General features: G+C 42.6%; 1 protein-coding gene across 4 annotated transcripts in view; it reads right to left on the reverse strand.

The window, feature by feature from the left end:
- Positions 1 to 903: 903 nt before the first annotated feature.
- The window catches only part of CARD11 (caspase recruitment domain family member 11), a 53,895-nt gene continuing 38,097 nt past the window's right edge, over positions 904 to 16,701 (reverse strand). For 3 of the 4 annotated variants that reach the window (XM_042864664.1, XM_042864665.1, XM_042864666.1), the window contains 16 exons: positions 16,066 to 16,245; positions 15,018 to 15,072; positions 13,778 to 13,893; positions 12,469 to 12,572; positions 11,836 to 11,888; positions 10,948 to 11,080; positions 10,235 to 10,436; positions 9,335 to 9,461; positions 7,983 to 8,232; positions 7,541 to 7,637; positions 6,446 to 6,541; positions 5,624 to 5,756; positions 5,083 to 5,256; positions 3,774 to 3,898; positions 2,843 to 2,958; positions 904 to 2,278 (listed from right to left, as the gene is read on the reverse strand). In XM_042864664.1, the coding sequence (XP_042720598.1) occupies positions 2,074 to 2,278; positions 2,843 to 2,958; positions 3,774 to 3,898; positions 5,083 to 5,256; positions 5,624 to 5,756; positions 6,446 to 6,541; positions 7,541 to 7,637; positions 7,983 to 8,232; positions 9,335 to 9,461; positions 10,235 to 10,436; positions 10,948 to 11,080; positions 11,836 to 11,888; positions 12,469 to 12,572; positions 13,778 to 13,893; positions 15,018 to 15,072; positions 16,066 to 16,245 (2,166 nt within the window). In that variant the 3' untranslated portion in view covers positions 904 to 2,073. Of the gene's footprint in view, positions 2,279 to 2,842; positions 2,959 to 3,773; positions 3,899 to 5,082; positions 5,257 to 5,623; positions 5,757 to 6,445; positions 6,542 to 7,540; positions 7,638 to 7,982; positions 8,233 to 9,334; positions 9,462 to 10,234; positions 10,437 to 10,947; positions 11,081 to 11,835; positions 11,889 to 12,468; positions 12,573 to 13,777; positions 13,894 to 15,017; positions 15,073 to 16,065; positions 16,246 to 16,701 lie in introns of those variants that run through there. The other variant, XM_042864667.1, reaches the window with a different exon arrangement.

Raw genomic sequence — 16,701 nt, forward strand, 5'->3', positions numbered from 1 at the left:
CCTTTTCCGTGCCTCAATTTAAGTGAGACAAATCACATCCACAGCTGTTCTCCCTGTACAGGGGTCCAGAGTTAAAGCAATAGTGAGAGACCACTACAGAAACAGCCAATTGGAGACCCTTCATCCTTTCCTTCCTGCTCCCCACCTGTTCCAGCCAATCTTCCAGGTGTTATTGCTTCCTCAGGTTCTGAAGCTGACCTGACCAAACCTTTTGGTGAAGCAGCTGAGGAATGTCCTCACAGTCCCTCCATTTGCCCAGCTGTCTGGATGTCTGCAAGATACTCCTGGAAGGTTTAGCTTTTCTAGCCAATGCTTTCTGCTTTCTTGCTGGGCTACAGAGGCTCTCTGAAGCATCATCCAATTTGTTTTATGTATTCCCCAATCAGTTGTTATTCTTTGCCCTGGCAAGAGCTGGGAATGGTGGATGCAGACTGTTCTTTGTAAAGAGACTGCAAAGTAGGAGCATCTCCCTGCTTGCACAGTCCAAACAGATGGCATTGGGAAGGTAAAGAGCCATTCTCTGACAAGTGCTATGAACAGCCTTTCAAACATGAATAAGATGAGAGAAAGAGCAGCGAAAAGAAGTCAGATGTAAACTGACATTAATGACTTCTAGAAGATACCATTAGTTAAAAAATGATATGCATAAACATGAGTAGAAAAGCACCATCATGCAAGCCAACACAAACTGACCCAGTCTACTTGAGAGACACCCTGAGCATCAGGAGCTCCTCACAAGGACAGTGCAGCAGTCAGTGCAGTGAGGGCAGCCAGGCCAGATGTTCTGCTTGGATTCTGCTTGCCCTGCTATTGCAAGCTGCTGCATGCCCTTCTGAAGCACTGAGACAGAGGATGTGGGATGAACAAAGAAGCAAAGATAAATTAGTTACTAAACGTGTCTTAAAATGGAGGGATACAGCAGAGAAAGAAAGACCCAAGGATAATGGGATGTATTCCTCTTCTGCAGGTCAGTTCTTACTGCCTTTCAGATCAGCAGTTCTGCAAGTCATAATTATCTGATCGGTTTTATTGAATCAATTTGGCAGTCTCAATACAGTAGCTAATGTATAGAGGAAAAATGTTAAAAGCCCTAAGAGACTTAGGAGTCTCAGTCCCACTCATTATCAGTGGAACTTCAACTCTCTGAGGGGTTGACTGCTTTTGAAAATGGGATGTGGTCTTCTGAGTCACATACAGGCTTCTGAAAATGTTACCCTGCTTGGCCACAGCACAGAGCAGCACTCGCTGGTCCCAGTGCTGTCAATCACAGCAGAGAGGTCAAGGATGGAGCGGCTCCCAGCGATTACTGCCTTATGAAGCTCTCCTTTTCCTCTCTGCAGAACAGTCCCTCCTGTTGAGTGCAGATACGTTGGCTGGCAATGAAGTTGTAGAGAAATACAGACTTCAGGGGAGAAAAAGAAATAGAGAAACTTGTTTGGAGAAGACACCAGTGATACCTTTACATTTTATTTAAAGCCAGGAATAATAGTTATTTACCTCCTTTCTGATCAAAATGGTAATGGAAAAACAAGGCTGTAGAACTGCTATGACAGTTAGCAGTAGTGTTCCTGTTGCTTCCAAACAGCCTTCAGTTTCCCTACTGCAGTGAATCTGGAATCTCACCTCCAGATGGATGTAAGACACACCTCAATTTCATTTCCTTTAGCCCAATCCTCACACTTTATTTCTCCTAGATTCCAGTTGTCTGGTCTCATCAGAAGTGCGTGAAAAGCCAATTGTGATCCATATTTTCACATAATAAATTACCCCAAGATCCCTCTCAAGATCTTTGTCCTTCCCACTCAATAAACAGCTGCTGTCCATTAAGAGATGCTGGCGTGTCAGAAGCCGTGGTGGTCTGATCCACATCCGAGATCCCCGGCACCTGAATCATGGGCTATCCAGCACAGCTCCAGTTCCATTCCATACGTGGGCTCTGCCACCAGCAAGTCTCCAGTCAGCAGGGATGAGACAGGAGTGAGCGCCGGGCACCAAATCAGAGAACTCTGTGCGCCCCTGCTCCACCTGGGAACATCCTCTTGTCATCAAAGAGCCCCATTTCACACACTGGTTTTAGAGCTGATCTTCATCTATCCAGATGGTTTTACGCTGCTCTTCTCCAATCTTGTCCTTTATTGTTCTGATAAGGTCTTCAATACTACTCCATGCATCTGCCTCTACAGAGGCATAAAGACACGGCAGCTCTTCCAGCTCCTTCTCCTTCAGACGGCACATACGTAAAAACTCATCTTCAGCTTCTGGCTTTGGCAATAACTTCCTGTACCAAATGAGCAGACCGAAAATAAACATCTCACAGTAGAAGTGAATCCTGTACTCCCAGTTGTCCCATCAAGAATTTATTTTCTACTGATTATATACAAGCAATAAAACTATATGCAAGCAAGAATATAGCTACGCCACATCTATCCCCTCCACTACCTCCATCTCACCCCCAAGGAAAAATATTTGCTATGGGGAAACAATTTGAGAGGACTGAATGTAGAGAGAGTGCAAGCGTTTATGAACTTCCCTCTTACAGCAGCATTACCTGAAGAAATGCTGAGGGATTACTAAACATAGAGAAAAACACATGCTGAGGCTTCACCCTCCCCACAGTGCTCACTGCTACCAGGGATAGGGAAAGAATGCAAAGTGTAGGGAATTCCTCCTTTCTCCCATTGTAAGATTTCAGGGAGGAGCTGCTGAAGGAAATGATGCAGACGCAGACACCAGGCCAAGGGAAACAGGGCCTGTGTTCCCCTCAGCGATAACATTATTCGGCTCAAGAATTACGGGCTGAATAAGACAGAATAGCAAATGCGCAAAAGGTTTGCTATTTTACCTGAACCTCTTGATGTTCTTCTCTGAGACTCTGATAAAAAGAACAATGGGATATATCTTGGCTTTGATTAAATCCTTTGTGCAGCTTATTCCGGCTTCCAGGAGACAATGCTTATTCTAAAAACAAAGTCACAGCAGAGTCACAAAGAAACATTTGCAGCTGTAGAATCTTCAGATAAAGGTATCTGTACCTTATGGGGTCAGCACAAGAGCTCTGCATTTACCACTGTACTGGTTTAAAACCTTCAAATCAAATATACATTTAAAGTCCCAACTCCTCCTACTGGTTTACAGTTAAATGAAAGTGAAGCTTAAAAGCTTTCAGAAAATGTTTAAAATAGAAAGGGATTGATCTAAAATTGAAGAGCACGGTAAAACACAAGTGGTACACGCATACACAAACGCTCTTTGTTCAGAGAGAACGTCTACTGCAACTGCTCGTGAGAGAAAAAACCATCCTTTTAATTCTCCCTTTTTTCCATGCTGTGCATCAGACCTGCTCTGCTTGATATGAGATCTCTGTCTTTGACATTGTTATCTCTGAGCTGTACCCCCCTGTGCCTGTGTTTCAGGCTCTCCTTCCCTTTGTCTCGCTTCTTGTATCTCTCACTCTCTCACGCACTCAGAGATACTTACGATACGAAAAGGAACTGAAGGAGGGACGGAGCAGAGAAAACGAAAGGATATTTTGCTGCATCAATGTGGGTCATCGCAGGGAAAGAATAGGAATGCAAAAAGACGTGGCTGAGGATGAAAAAGAAAGGGAAAAGCAAGAGCACAAATAAAGGCCGTGTGAGGGAATAAACATAAATCTGAGATTTAAGGCAGGCAAGAAAAGACAACTGTAAACCAGCGAGTCCTTGCTCAAGAAGAAACACACACTGCAGACAAATACAGACTGGCTACCCAATGGCACAGAGCACTCTAAGCACCTTGGCTGTGACAGCCTCAATATTGGCAGGTACGATGCACTCATATGTGCTCAGATTCTTCTCCCTGCTGAAGATGATCGTCTCCGTCCTTTGCCTCCTTAAGAACTCTTCCTTTGTTACAATATCTGGTGGGAGAAGTGGATGAGGACAAAAAAAAATAAATCAAGATTGCAACAACAGTACACCTGCAAAGCTATCCAACAGCACTTCAGCTGGGATGTAAGAGTGGTTCAGGGGAAGAAGATGAGCAATGAATTGTCTTCTTAACAGCTGCCTCATTTCTTCCATTGAATTCAATTAAAGCTTAATCTGATCACAGCTGAGCACCTCAGCTATATCTTCCACCAATGAGTCCTTGGGCAATTACCACAACACTATGAAGGCATTAAATTAAAACAGTAAATACAATTCCAGCACCTAATGTTACGCAGCAACATTTCAGGGCTGAGGGATGCTGAGAAGAGCTTAAATTAAAAAAAAAAAAAAAAAAAAAAAGCAGGTCCCTTCAGCACAGGCTCCTAAAGTATGGATTTAGTGTTCCAGCATTCGTGTTTAAAGTTTCAGAAAAATTTGGTTTAGGTTGCAATGTGTGATACTGGTCCCCTTGTGAATTGCAGCTCTACATCAAAGCTTTTGTTTTATGTTGCAAGACAGGGAATATTTATTATCATACTTAACTTTTTAGTTTCTCTGTCTGGATGACTGTAGGACTGCGTACGATGCACTGGGTATTCAATATTAGTGTAAAAATGAAACGTCAGCTGTGTTTAATGCTGTGTTGTATACAATCCTGCCCTACAGCAATCACAGTGCTGCATATTGCTTTAATAGTAAATACTTAGCATGGAAGCAAATCAGTCTTTTGAGCAGATCAAATGCACAATCTTCAAGCCTTGGATGAGATAGAAACATAAAATCGCTCTAGGGAAGATATTCCTCATAATAGTGAATACTAGAAACAAATTAATCAAAATTTCACATCGCCTAGATATGCAGTATGCAAACAGTATGCAAACAGAAAGAGCACTCACAGCATTTCAATCTCTGAGGGGCATCCTAGCAACCACGCAGCATACACATGGATGATATTCACAGACACACAGTCTCATAACTGTGCATCGGCTGTCTCAAAAACATTCAGATATCTCAGGCACTCTCAAAATGCAGGAACTGTAGTTAGACATCATTCTAATGTGATTTTGGTACCTCAAGCAACTTCCAGTACTGCATGCCCTTCTGTGTGCACATATGGATGTTCATATTTCCAACAATGCAGGTTGGCAGTCACGGGCTTCTTTTACCCCATTACCTGGCTTGCATATGTTGAATTCCAGGGCGCCTCCGGAGTTGAGAAGCTTCTGAACCAAGGACTTGGCGAGCACGGTGGGGGTGAAAAGAACGGGGCGCCTGCGCTCACAGTGGATGGGTCTCACCAAGCTGTAAGGGATCAGCCTCTTGTTGATTTCACTTTTGGAATCCAAATCTGAGTAGAGAACAAGGCACTTATACTCTGATTTCTTCTCTGTCAGTATTTGGAGAGAAAAAAAAGTGAGAAATGTGCAAACCAGAAATGACATGGTTAGTCATAGCCGTCCTTCCTTCTCTGATGCCTTACTATGTATCCAGCAGTATGATGCCCAATTTAAGGTTAAATAATTCAAGTGCTTTTTGCTTTCAAGAGATTATTTCACGGTTTAACAGGAGACTTGCTGGGAGAATCATTCTGCTTATTAGCTTGTTAAACGTTTTGGACAAAGAGCAAGAGAGAAACTAGGAAGAGCTGCCAACAGAACAGGAAGCTTCATTGCTGTAAGCTTGTTTGTGAAACTACCATTACTTTATATCCATACCTTCCAGTTTATCAGGTAAGGGTTTCTTTGCTTCAGATGAGGTCCGTGCCAGACCAGAGGGCCAGCCAGTGACGATACGAACTCGCTCATTGCTATTCATACGCTTATATTTGTTTTCAGACCTGCTGACAAACTGAAAAGGTGAACGAAGAGATTGGACCCTCGTTTCTTACATTCCTTATTCTCCTAGGCATTCATCAGCCCACACTTTCTATCTACGAGATCTGAATTACCGACATCTATCAAAGACAAGACTCCATGGATCTGTTGACTGAATTCTAAGGCTCTTTAAATATCATAGATCTGATTCAGAGCCTTTGTTAATGCCCTTTGGGATTTCTTATTTTGTTCTCTGCTATGAAGAGGCATGCTTTTCTTTTCCTTGGCAGAGCTCCCTGCTATCACTAGTCCAAGCACTGATGTATCCACATCCGCACACACACAGTATGTGCACAACAATGCTGCAGATTACAGACACAGCTCTGCCCCTTCTTTGTTGTACTACAGAGACTTAAAGCCCTGTGGGGACAGGCTGAGAGCTGGGGCTGTGCAGCCTGAAGAAGAGAAGGCTCCAGGGAGACCTGAGAGCAGCATTTCGGTTAAAGAGGGGCTCTAATAAAGGAGTGGACAGATTTTTGAGTGATAGGACAAGGGGACAGGCTAACCCACTCAGTTTTTTCATATATTAAACCTCTTTTAGATAGGAAGACATCCTGACACAACTACCTGGGGTGGAGTTACTGGGGAGAGGAAAGCAGCCTAAGAATGTCTGCTGTTCTCACCTACTATTTCAGACATTCCACTGAATTTGAACTTTTTTACCTGTAATATTTGGCCCAAAAGAAAGCTTGCTCTGGACAGACGAGGGCTGGTTTTTGGGTCACTCTGTGGGGCAGGCTCCTCTGGCTGCAGCGTATTCTAGTAAAAAATAGCACAGTTTGTTGTTTTGTTTGCTTGCTCGTTTTTAATCACAGCAACGAAGGACGGAATAAGCAGAAGCAGTTAATTCAGATTTCCAATACAACAATGACTGATTTGTAACTACCCCAAATACAATGTTCTAAGCAAGCTATGTATACTACGGCCTATGCTGAGAAACAGTGCTTCTTGCACTGCTCCTCCAGGAGACTGCACTCCACAGCTTATGATGGAGGTGATTTCTGCATCAGGAAAGAGCAGGCAGAGCTTTTGCTTTCACTGACAACTCTGCCAGCACTCCATGTCCTCCTGGTGAGTGAGGCCTGGAGGACAGCAGGAATGCATGACACTTAACCTTGGCTGAGATCAAACACTGCGGCTGCAGCGTCTCTCTGCCAGTGTTAGAAGCAAGCGAGTCTCCTAGGCTCTGTTACAAGTTCTAGGGAGAACCTCTGGTCACTAATATAACAGTAAGTTGGTTTTTTAATAGGTAGAATTCTTTGGGCTAAAGAAAGAAAAAGTACTGAAGGAAAAGGAAAGATTGGCAGTCCTGTTGTTTGGAGAGCGGGAAGTCCCACTTCTCCCCATTGGATGTAGGTTGGGAAAGATCTTTCTAATTAGAGACAATAACAGTCTTTGGATTAGACACTCGTTCACAGTGAGAGAGAAATAAGTCAGATTACTAACTCCAACAACACAGCTTCTTCTATACGTGGATGTGAAGATGCATTGGAGACATACTGGCAGAGGAAAATGAAAGGCATTGACTATGACACAGAACAGATATAAAGCATATGACCTCATAGCAGGAGGAGTTAGAAGTGTGCTGAGCTAGGTATGTTGCCAGGGACAGTACCGTTTAAAGCAAACAAAGGTCACCCATTGCCTGTGCAATCAAAAACCACAGAGAGCCCCGACAGGAACTCCTGTAAAATTAACATAACAAACAACAAGTAGCAGTGGAGAAATGGATGCTAAGGAGACTCTGAAGGCACTTACCCGGAGAGCCCTCAGGGTGTTGTGTGAGCTGTCTGTCTCATCTTTGCTTCCTCTGTGCATCAGCCGCTGCAGCTTCACCAGGAGGAGCTGCTGGGCTCTGCAAGGACAGAATCACACATAGGTCAGGTTAGCTCTGAAACTACTCAAAGGTTGGACTGCAGCGGATCTGTGGCTGCAGAAAAGATTAAATAGAAACAGGAGTGAGGACTGACTAAACCACACAGTGTTAAGGATTAAAGAACCTCCATGATGTATTTTCCTCGGCATCCGTTCGAGAAACCCACGTTATTCTTTCAGGTGAGCTCTGCCATCTCCTTTCTAAAGCCTTATACCTCATGTTACCGTTTAACATCACCAAGTCTTATCCCAAGAACTGAGGCGTGCACACCTCTCCTATGGCAGTTATTAATTTTCCTCTCAGCTGCAGCCGCTCCGTGCTCACCTGCTGTAGCTGGGAATGGTTCCCCTCTCCAGGTCCTTGTCTGTGAAAGGGTCGACTCTGGCACAAAGCCAGTCGCATCCCCCGCATGTCCCCTGGTACATGGTGTCAAGAATATGAACAATCTCATCACATTTCACTGACAGGGAACAGCAGTCCAGCTGGCTAGAGATGTTCAGATTCAGGCGGATGTGAAATGAGTCCCCCGATGCGATAAGCCCATCTTCCAGCTCAGAGAGCAGCTTCCTGTAACCTGCAGCAATGGAGAATGGGACAAAGCATGACATGCTGGGCAGCACCTTGGTATTGCTGCACACTAAGGCTGCTTTGCCAGAAGCCCAGCACAAACTCCTGAGCCTCCTCCAAGAGAGGCTTTGTACTTCTGGAAACACTACAGCAAGGTTATGGGGCTGCACTTTAATGACACTAACGGAGCTCTGGCTCACATACAGGTCATGCTGCTGGTACCAGAATCCTTGGGGATCACAGAAATATAAAGGCTGGAGAAGACTTCTAAGATCATCTGGTCCAACCATCAGCCCACCACCACCATGCCCACCAACCACGTCCCTCTGTGCCACATCCACAGAGCTCTTGAACACCTCCAGTGTTCGCCAGTTCAAGTGATGACACCACCAGCTACCCGGAAAAGTAACTCCACACACAACCAGTAAAACTGGATTTCTCAGCACAGATGGAGACACAGCTAAACCCTATCCTATGGAAGTACATAGTATAACTAAACTCTGTATGTAAGTACAGTGATCTGTTCAGCCAAAATTCTCTAGCTAGCATTAAAAAACAAAAAACAAACCAAAACAACAACAACAAAATCTTAAAATTCATATGCACCAGTAGGAAAAAAAAAAAAAAAAAGGATTTTGGAATGCAATTTTTGATCCACGACTCCAAATTATCATTGCCAGCCTTGAACACTACAATCAAATTCCATTCACTGCACACAAACGCCAGCTGTTAAGGATATGATAAAGACACAAAGGAAATGAACAGGTAAATGCTAAATTGGCTTCAGCTGGATAAAGATGATTCAGCTCACCACACTGTATTACAGAAAACAGTACATAAAAATAATTTTGTGTTATGTGAGTCATGTAGCTGCTGCTCCACCATGTCAGTCCTTCAGGGCCATGTAGTGACAAGCACATGGGCTATTTTGCTCGGAGTTACATAGCTAAAAGCTGGAGCAGTTACACAGAATTGCCATCATTAACACTGGTAGACATGCTTCAGATTTATACCAATATAAAATACATCCTGGTTCTGTTATTCTCATCCACGCTAATTAGTACCATAGACCTGGGGCTATTTGAGTTGAGAAATACCTTCCGTCTTACCTTCGTGATTTGATTTATATTGGAGTGTTACTGGACCATGGCACCTCTGAATTGTCCAGTGGACTTCTTCCTTTGTGCAAGTATCCAAGGGAACACTCTGATTTTCCCCTTTGATGCAGCCCTCCAACTAGATATGAAAGAAATATTACTCTCCAGTGTGGGTTCAATGTCTGAGTCAATTATACTGGGATTTTTTGAAGCGGCACAATCTTTTTCTGATAAAGCAATCCAGATACGTTGCTATCAGGATGCAGATTATATTTCAATTATTTAGCTTCTTTTCTCTCACATAAGGACTGCTGGCAGTCGTGGACTCATACTGCAGCTCATTGACAATCCCAGTAGTAAGTAATTAAGGAATTACATATATATATTTTTCTCCTTCAGCGGTATTTTAATAGGATAAAGGTTGGGAGCATTGGCAATGTAAGGCAAACTCTAAGCAGTGAGCAACTTAGCAAAAGCATCAGTGGAGTGCTTACATGATGCTGGGGACAGACTTAGGAGTCACTGTGCCGAGTTACGTAGCACAAACTTCCCTTCAAGGTAAGAAACTACTGGGAAGTTGAGAACGTCTCCCATTCTACTGTTCTCAGAGGGGCAGTACCAAAAGACACACCGTTTAAAGAAAGCATCAGCTGCTCTCAGCTCTTCCATACAGAGTTACTCTGAAGTGCAAAGGTATGTGTTGGACATGGCAAAGCGCATGTGTTGGACAACCAAAACCACAAATACTGTTTTCCCATAATCTCATAGTCAATACCAGATTTTCTTCTGCAAAATTCATACAGTTTGCCATTAACACAAAGTGAAAGAAGATGCAAAAAGATGTTATTGTGGTGATGATGCATGCATGGGAGTGCAGAGATCTGTGATGTGTGTTGATTATTCTATGCTTACCAGTAGGAGTTGGTGTCCTTCCCGAAGACCTGCTTTTTCTGCAAGTGATCCTGATTTGACAGAGCTAACAAAGCTCCCTTTGTCGTTACCTCCTATAAGAGTGATTTCTGAATTGAGAGTATCCCCATTCAGTGTTATGCGCTGGATGGTATGGCAGGAATTCCTGATGCGTCCAACAGATGTGACAGAGGGACGAAAAGGTCTGTGTTGATGAAAGGATGTAAGAGTTACATGGCTATCTCCCCTTTTAACTACCAATCCTGAGTTAAATGCATGCACGATAAATGAGAGACACAGAAGTAAACTTAATCTATCCAGCACTAGAATCTAAGGACTCTGAAATAAATCCTTATTACTGTGTAAGCCCTGCAGAAGAGCAGCTGGATAGCCTAAAGTACACTGACTGGATAACAAGACCACAGGGATAAATTTAAACCTCTATAATGTTTTGTCAGCTTTGAAGTTTTTGAAATTCTAAGATGACTTTCACTGGATTACAGGATATGAAAGTAGACCAAAATAACACACCATACTGCTATCGGTATAAAGAAATAATGACTTCACACAGCACCAAGAGATCTTAGTGCCAAGTGACAATTTGTGACACGGTGTTCCTGCCACTGAATTACATCTTCAGTAACTAATAGTGAAGTGGGGGATGCCTCCTACAGCCTTTCCCCTTAATCTGTGTCTATGGGAGGTAAACTAAATACCTTTCCAGAGAGAACTTTCTAAAGATGGAGTTGACATGCTCCAGGTCATAGGCATCCAGGCCTTCTGACTGATGGGAAGAGGAAGAAGAGTGCACCGAAGGAGCTCCATGTGAGTGTCTGTCGTGACTGTCATCTGAAAAGCGTAACAAAACAAAACAATGAGTCCGAGATACAGCAGTAAGGATGGAAAAGATGAAAACGGAAGTTTGATTCTTCCTAGCCAAAGCTGAATGACGAAATTCCTGATGCAGAGGAATGACTCCTTTCTACAGACAAGGAATGCCGGTCTTGCTTACTAGATCTTACCTGATCCTACAGAACAGTTTGGGTTGGAAGGGATCTTTGGAGACTGTCTAATGAACCCCTCAGCTCAAAGCAGGATCATCCAGAGGACTCTGGTTTCCTTTGTGTATCTCTGAAGATACGGAACTTGAACTATGATCTCCTCAACCTCTCTGGACAATTATGTTGCATTGCTTGACTGCTCTTGTAGTAAAAAAAGCTTTATCTTACTTTTTAAATGGAATTGTTTGCACCTCTCTTTTCTTGTCCTCTCACTGAGTAGAGCCACACTCTCCTCAGTGCTAGCTCTCCCTTCTCAGTTAGATGCTTTCCTTATTTTAAGGTCGGAGGTCTTCTTTTCAACCCTTAAAACCTCAAACAGCATTCTTATCTACTCATTCAGTCCAATCCTTTCGCTTCTCCAGGAATAACTGCTTCTGTGTTCTCACCACTGTTTTCTTTTTTGCTTATTTGTTATAATGATTTGATGAATTTTCCTCAGACTGTGTGTCCTATTTTTTTTTTTAAGACTGAGTTGATTACTGGACAGTATCTGTAGCTGATGAGCTCATCACATCTCACAGTTAAACTATTACATTTGCTTACCATCTAGCTCCAAAGCATCAAATCCAAAGCTGTCATTGTCCTCTTCAACCAAGCTGAAATTAAAAACAAAATGAGAGAGAACAGAAGAGAGAGAAAAAAGATGTTCACTTTCCCACTTTCAGCACCTCCATTAAAGCACGCTGTTTGGTTGCAAAGCCGTATAGAGAACAGCTTGTTGTTTTTTCCATCCACAGTGATTTGCAGGTCCCTCGTGAAGCTGATATCCCTCATACGTGGCTTCAGGTGAAGGGTGAATTTTTGTAGTTGGTTTGGGAAGAACCAGCTATTTTTACACTGTGCATAAGCAAGGAAATAATGTAACTTTTCCTACATCTTGAACTACAATCTCACTTTTTTCCCCCCAGAAACTGAGATCAGATGAACTGTGAAACCCACAACTTGGCACGAGGGTAGCAATTATTTTGGATTATGTTCACAAATCTAATTTTTTGTGGGCTAATGATCAAGTTATAAACCACAGTGAGCTTCTGGGTACGGTCTCAAGATAACCTGAATTTAGTGCTCAATAGCTTAACAAAATAAGGCCCACGTTCAGACCTTGCCAAGCCAGGGTGCCTCTTTCCCCTACTGATAAAAGGGCATGGGGCACATTTCAGCAGCACAGCCACACACCTGCAGGGAGGAGCATCCTCTTTGCAGCGTCTGACGATCGAGTCGTTTCCTGGAGGCTCAGGAGTGGTAGACATGATGCTGTCATTGCGATTTCTCAGGGTTTGCTTTTAGAAAGCAGCATGCAAGAGAAAGGACACTTGCATTAAATGTGCTATCATTTCTAACTTACAGGAGCATTATCCTGCTAGCTTGCTCGTAGTGCTCTGCACTGAGAAGCTCATCCCACAGTAAGAAGAATGGATTCTCTGCTCACAGATGTTCTGTACAAGAGCATTCGTGTTCATATGCTATTACAGCTCTATGTACAGAGAGCTTGATGGCACTGAACCTCATTCTGTGACACACAGCTGGCTGATTTACTGAAGGATTTCAACTTCATCTGCAGAGTGTGTGATGCACAGCTGATATATAGGTGGAAGAGGACGAAAAGCAGATGAAAAACAGACTGTGTGTTTGTATATATATATATATTAACACACAAATACAGTAGGAATGAGGAAGTAAAACACATACCTCCATATATTCCATTAATACTCTAGTACATTGGTTTGGAGTCTAAATTGCAAATTGTACTGCAGGGAAGACAGTTAAGTGATCAAAACATCCAAAAGATGTTCCAAAAAATATTCCTAAATCAGCTAAACTTATTACAAGTGGCAGGGAGTTCTTTCCTGGCTATTCTCAGCTATAATTTTAATTTCCTGGGGGCAGCATTTTTCACAGCATTCTAGAAAGATGTTTTGTTCTTTGTTACTAACACTCCACAAGAGCACTCTCTCTTCCTGCTTGTCCTGCTGTGTCAGTGCTCACATATGTATAATGGGATTTCTACCTTGAGAGATCAGGGGGATACAGCAAGAAGGGAAGAAATGGTTTGGCTATGGCACACAGAAACTTCCAGCTGTGATCTGCACCCCTCTTCTAACTGCCTGTTACTTACAAATGGGGGAATCTTCAGAGGACTCAAAAAAATAAAACCAACAACCAAAACCTGAATATTTTCTTGCATTACAAAGCAGCTTTTAAAGAAAATCTCGTCTTTCTAAACACGAAATGGCATAAGGACACAGCGAAGGGTCAAAAAAATCTAAAATCTTTTTAAATAAACAAAGTCCAATCCTATGCTTTTGGAAAAGGCTGCTAACACAGTTCTAAGAACACGCTGGTAAAACAATTAAGCTTCTGACAAGGGGCTGGGGTTGGGTCACAGCCAGGTGGCCAGTGAGGTGACAACATGGGGCTGCAGAAGCTCTCAGCCACACCAGAAAAGGAGGTCATAGCAGGGAAGGGACATCTGAAGGCTCCTTACAATTTTGCTGACTTCACAGCTGCTGATGGAGTTACTGATGGAAACAGAATTAGAGGAACTAGTGTCTGTGCGGCCATTGCTGGCATCAGCCCCATCTTCATCCTGCGCTCTGACTGCTGCGCTCACAGATGACAGAGAAAAATAAAGACACCGAGGAAAATTAGGTTAGATCATTTCCAATACAGAGTCTTTCACAGATTTCAACAAGGCTTACAATTATCTTTCCACTTCAGTTTGTCTCACTTTCCATCCTGTGCTGTGCAGGAGCTGAGGGTGGCACTGGAGCCCTTTTTGCTGCCCGCCTAGCTCCCCATCAACACAATTCCTTCAGCTCTTTCCTCTGCTTTTTTTTGTTAGCTCCATGAATACCCATTCACAAATTTGGAGGGTTGTTTTATTAATTCATTAATTATTTGTGTTGTATCCCCATCATTTGGCAACCTGGGATTTGTTTTAAAAGAGCAATGCTCCCAACAGGGGCCATGCAGCCATAGGCAGCCCCAGGAAGCACAGCATGAATTTCTTGATAGACCCCCCTCCCACTTTCAGCATCTCTAACTTGGACAAATGTTGCCATTATTTGATGCTAAACAAATACAACATCATGCAGCAGGAACCATGTTTGCCTTCTTATTTTGTACAATACAGCACATAACAAATGAAGGAAGTGCTGCATATGACGTTTGTTTGGAGAACATTGTTAGCTAAGTAAGAGGAATTAGGAGCATACAGCAACCAATTTGGTAACTTGGCAGCTGGCTGGCGGGTGGGTCAGCCCTTCCTCCAGGCCATTGCGGTGTTTTAGATTTAAAATGAATTCCTTTTTGCTGAAGGACAAATAAACTCATTAGAGGATCACTAGACTGGGGTCTCTTCGGCTCGAAGGATCTTTCCGACAGCAAAAAGAAAAGAGCATAATGACTTTTTGTGAAAGAAATACAGTACAGCCTTCACAATTTTGATGAGATAAAGGGAAGATTAAGTAAACAAAAAAGTTAGGCAGATTATGGGATGTAGTATTGTGCGTCTGTGGAGGTACCTTTGGATGGAGAGGTTGATCAGGTAGAGCAGCCGACTGCTTCAAATTATGACATTGTTTACAGTGAGAAGAACTATTTTGCTGTCTTGAGCTTAGTTAAGAGTCTCCTGGGTCACAGTGTTTGTTAAAACAACTTAAAGAGACTGAACAAATGAGACAAAACAACAGAAAAGGAGTAAGGACATAGGTGCTCTTTCTGACCTTGAAACTCTGATGTTCTGTTCATGCCGACAGGGGATTTAGCTCTTGGATTTATCTAAAAAGGCAAAAACAAATGCAGGATATTCGCCACACACTGTAAAACAGATATTTTCACTCCTTCTTTTTCTACTGTTATGCTGCAAGATATTTTCCTTCATTTAAACAACAGGACTCCAAATTTTGAAGATATTTAGGTATCCAAATGCCACTGTCATGAATGGAAGCTACTTAACTATTTTTAAAGTCTGGCCCAAATGCTTTGCAGTTTCCAGATTCTGCTGAGGGAACAAAGAGACAAAAGGTGAAGTGGGTGCCTTGGGACTGGCTTCAGGCAGCTGTTAATACAACAGACATCCTTTTGGAGCATGCAGTGTACAAAATGCAGCTCCACAGCCATAAGTAATAACAACAGTCAAAGCTCAGAAAGGTTATGAAGGGCAGGGAGAATTCAAATGCAAATGAGAGTGAGGAGAAGCTCAAAACTCCAAATGTTAGCTTGCATATATATATATATGTATTTACAACATGTGAATATTGCATCAGATAATAACAGCATAATAAATGCAGCCAGTTGGGGAAATCTTAGACCTAACACGTGCTACCTCTTATTCTTCTGTGAAAGGAAATTGCCATAATTTAATTCTAAATTAGACAGTTAATTTGACTCAAATTCTTGTCCATTCTTTCTATTATTCCTTCCAGCTGATGCAAGCTTTTCCACCCGTGCTTCGATTTCCACCTTCAGTTCCTTGTGCTCTAGACTTTGGGCATTATATCATTTTTTTCACTCCTGGTAAGGAGGCAATGAATCAATTTATTGACAGTGCTCTAAGAATGTGAATGAACAACAGAAGCAAGAGGGAGAAGGTACAAAAATGGTCAATGAAACCTGATTATATCTGCTCCTCAAGGCATAAATTACCACTGGGCAAAAACTTACATAAATCCTATTTTTACACCAGTTTCAGAGGCATAACCACAATGTTTGATGTATCTTAGTTCTAACAGTCCCTGCACTGAACCACTCCAGCCCAATATTAAGACATACTTGGATTCCCTTTAGGTTCACTCTTCTCTTGAGTCGAGCTTGATCAGGCAAGAAGAATTTGTTGTCTTCTGGTGAGTCTTCTGATGTGGAGGAGTCATCTGCTTCCTGACCATTGGCTTTTGGGCTCGAAGTGCCAAAGGTCTGGGAGATAATAGTGATGGGCAGATTGCGTGGCAAACTCTGAAGATCAGAAGGAAAGACTTCTGAGAAGGAGTTTGGTACAGCTCCTTTTGACTCCCCTTAAGAGCAATCCGACAGGACTTTCTGTGAGTTGAGAGCTTCAGAAGCTCATGCAGAATGTGGCCCAGTCCCAAATCAATAACTCCCCATATCTGTTTCTGTTTTTGTTTTCTGTTCAGTGGAGCACGTTCCTCAAAAGAATTCATGGTTTCTACCCCAGTGCAAAAATTCATTCCTTTTGCATTTCTTTCCCTTACAATTCAAATCAGGATGTGAAATGCCAGCCTTTGAGAGCTGTGTGCATAACACAGGCAACGTGATCCCCACTGTACCGAAGAAATTCTTGGAGCATTAACATTTAGTAGAAGGAAGTAGGTTTTTTAGCTAATTCGCAGAAGGAATAGAGTACCCTCTTCATTCCAAGTGGAAATATTTTAAAGACAGAAGTCCTAAAAA

The sequence above is a fragment of the Lagopus leucura genome, unplaced genomic scaffold, assembly GCF_019238085.1.
Source record: "Lagopus leucura isolate 7727_CA_CO unplaced genomic scaffold, USGS_WTPT01 Super-Scaffold_760, whole genome shotgun sequence".
NCBI classification, from domain to species: Eukaryota; Metazoa; Chordata; class Aves; order Galliformes; family Phasianidae; genus Lagopus; species Lagopus leucura.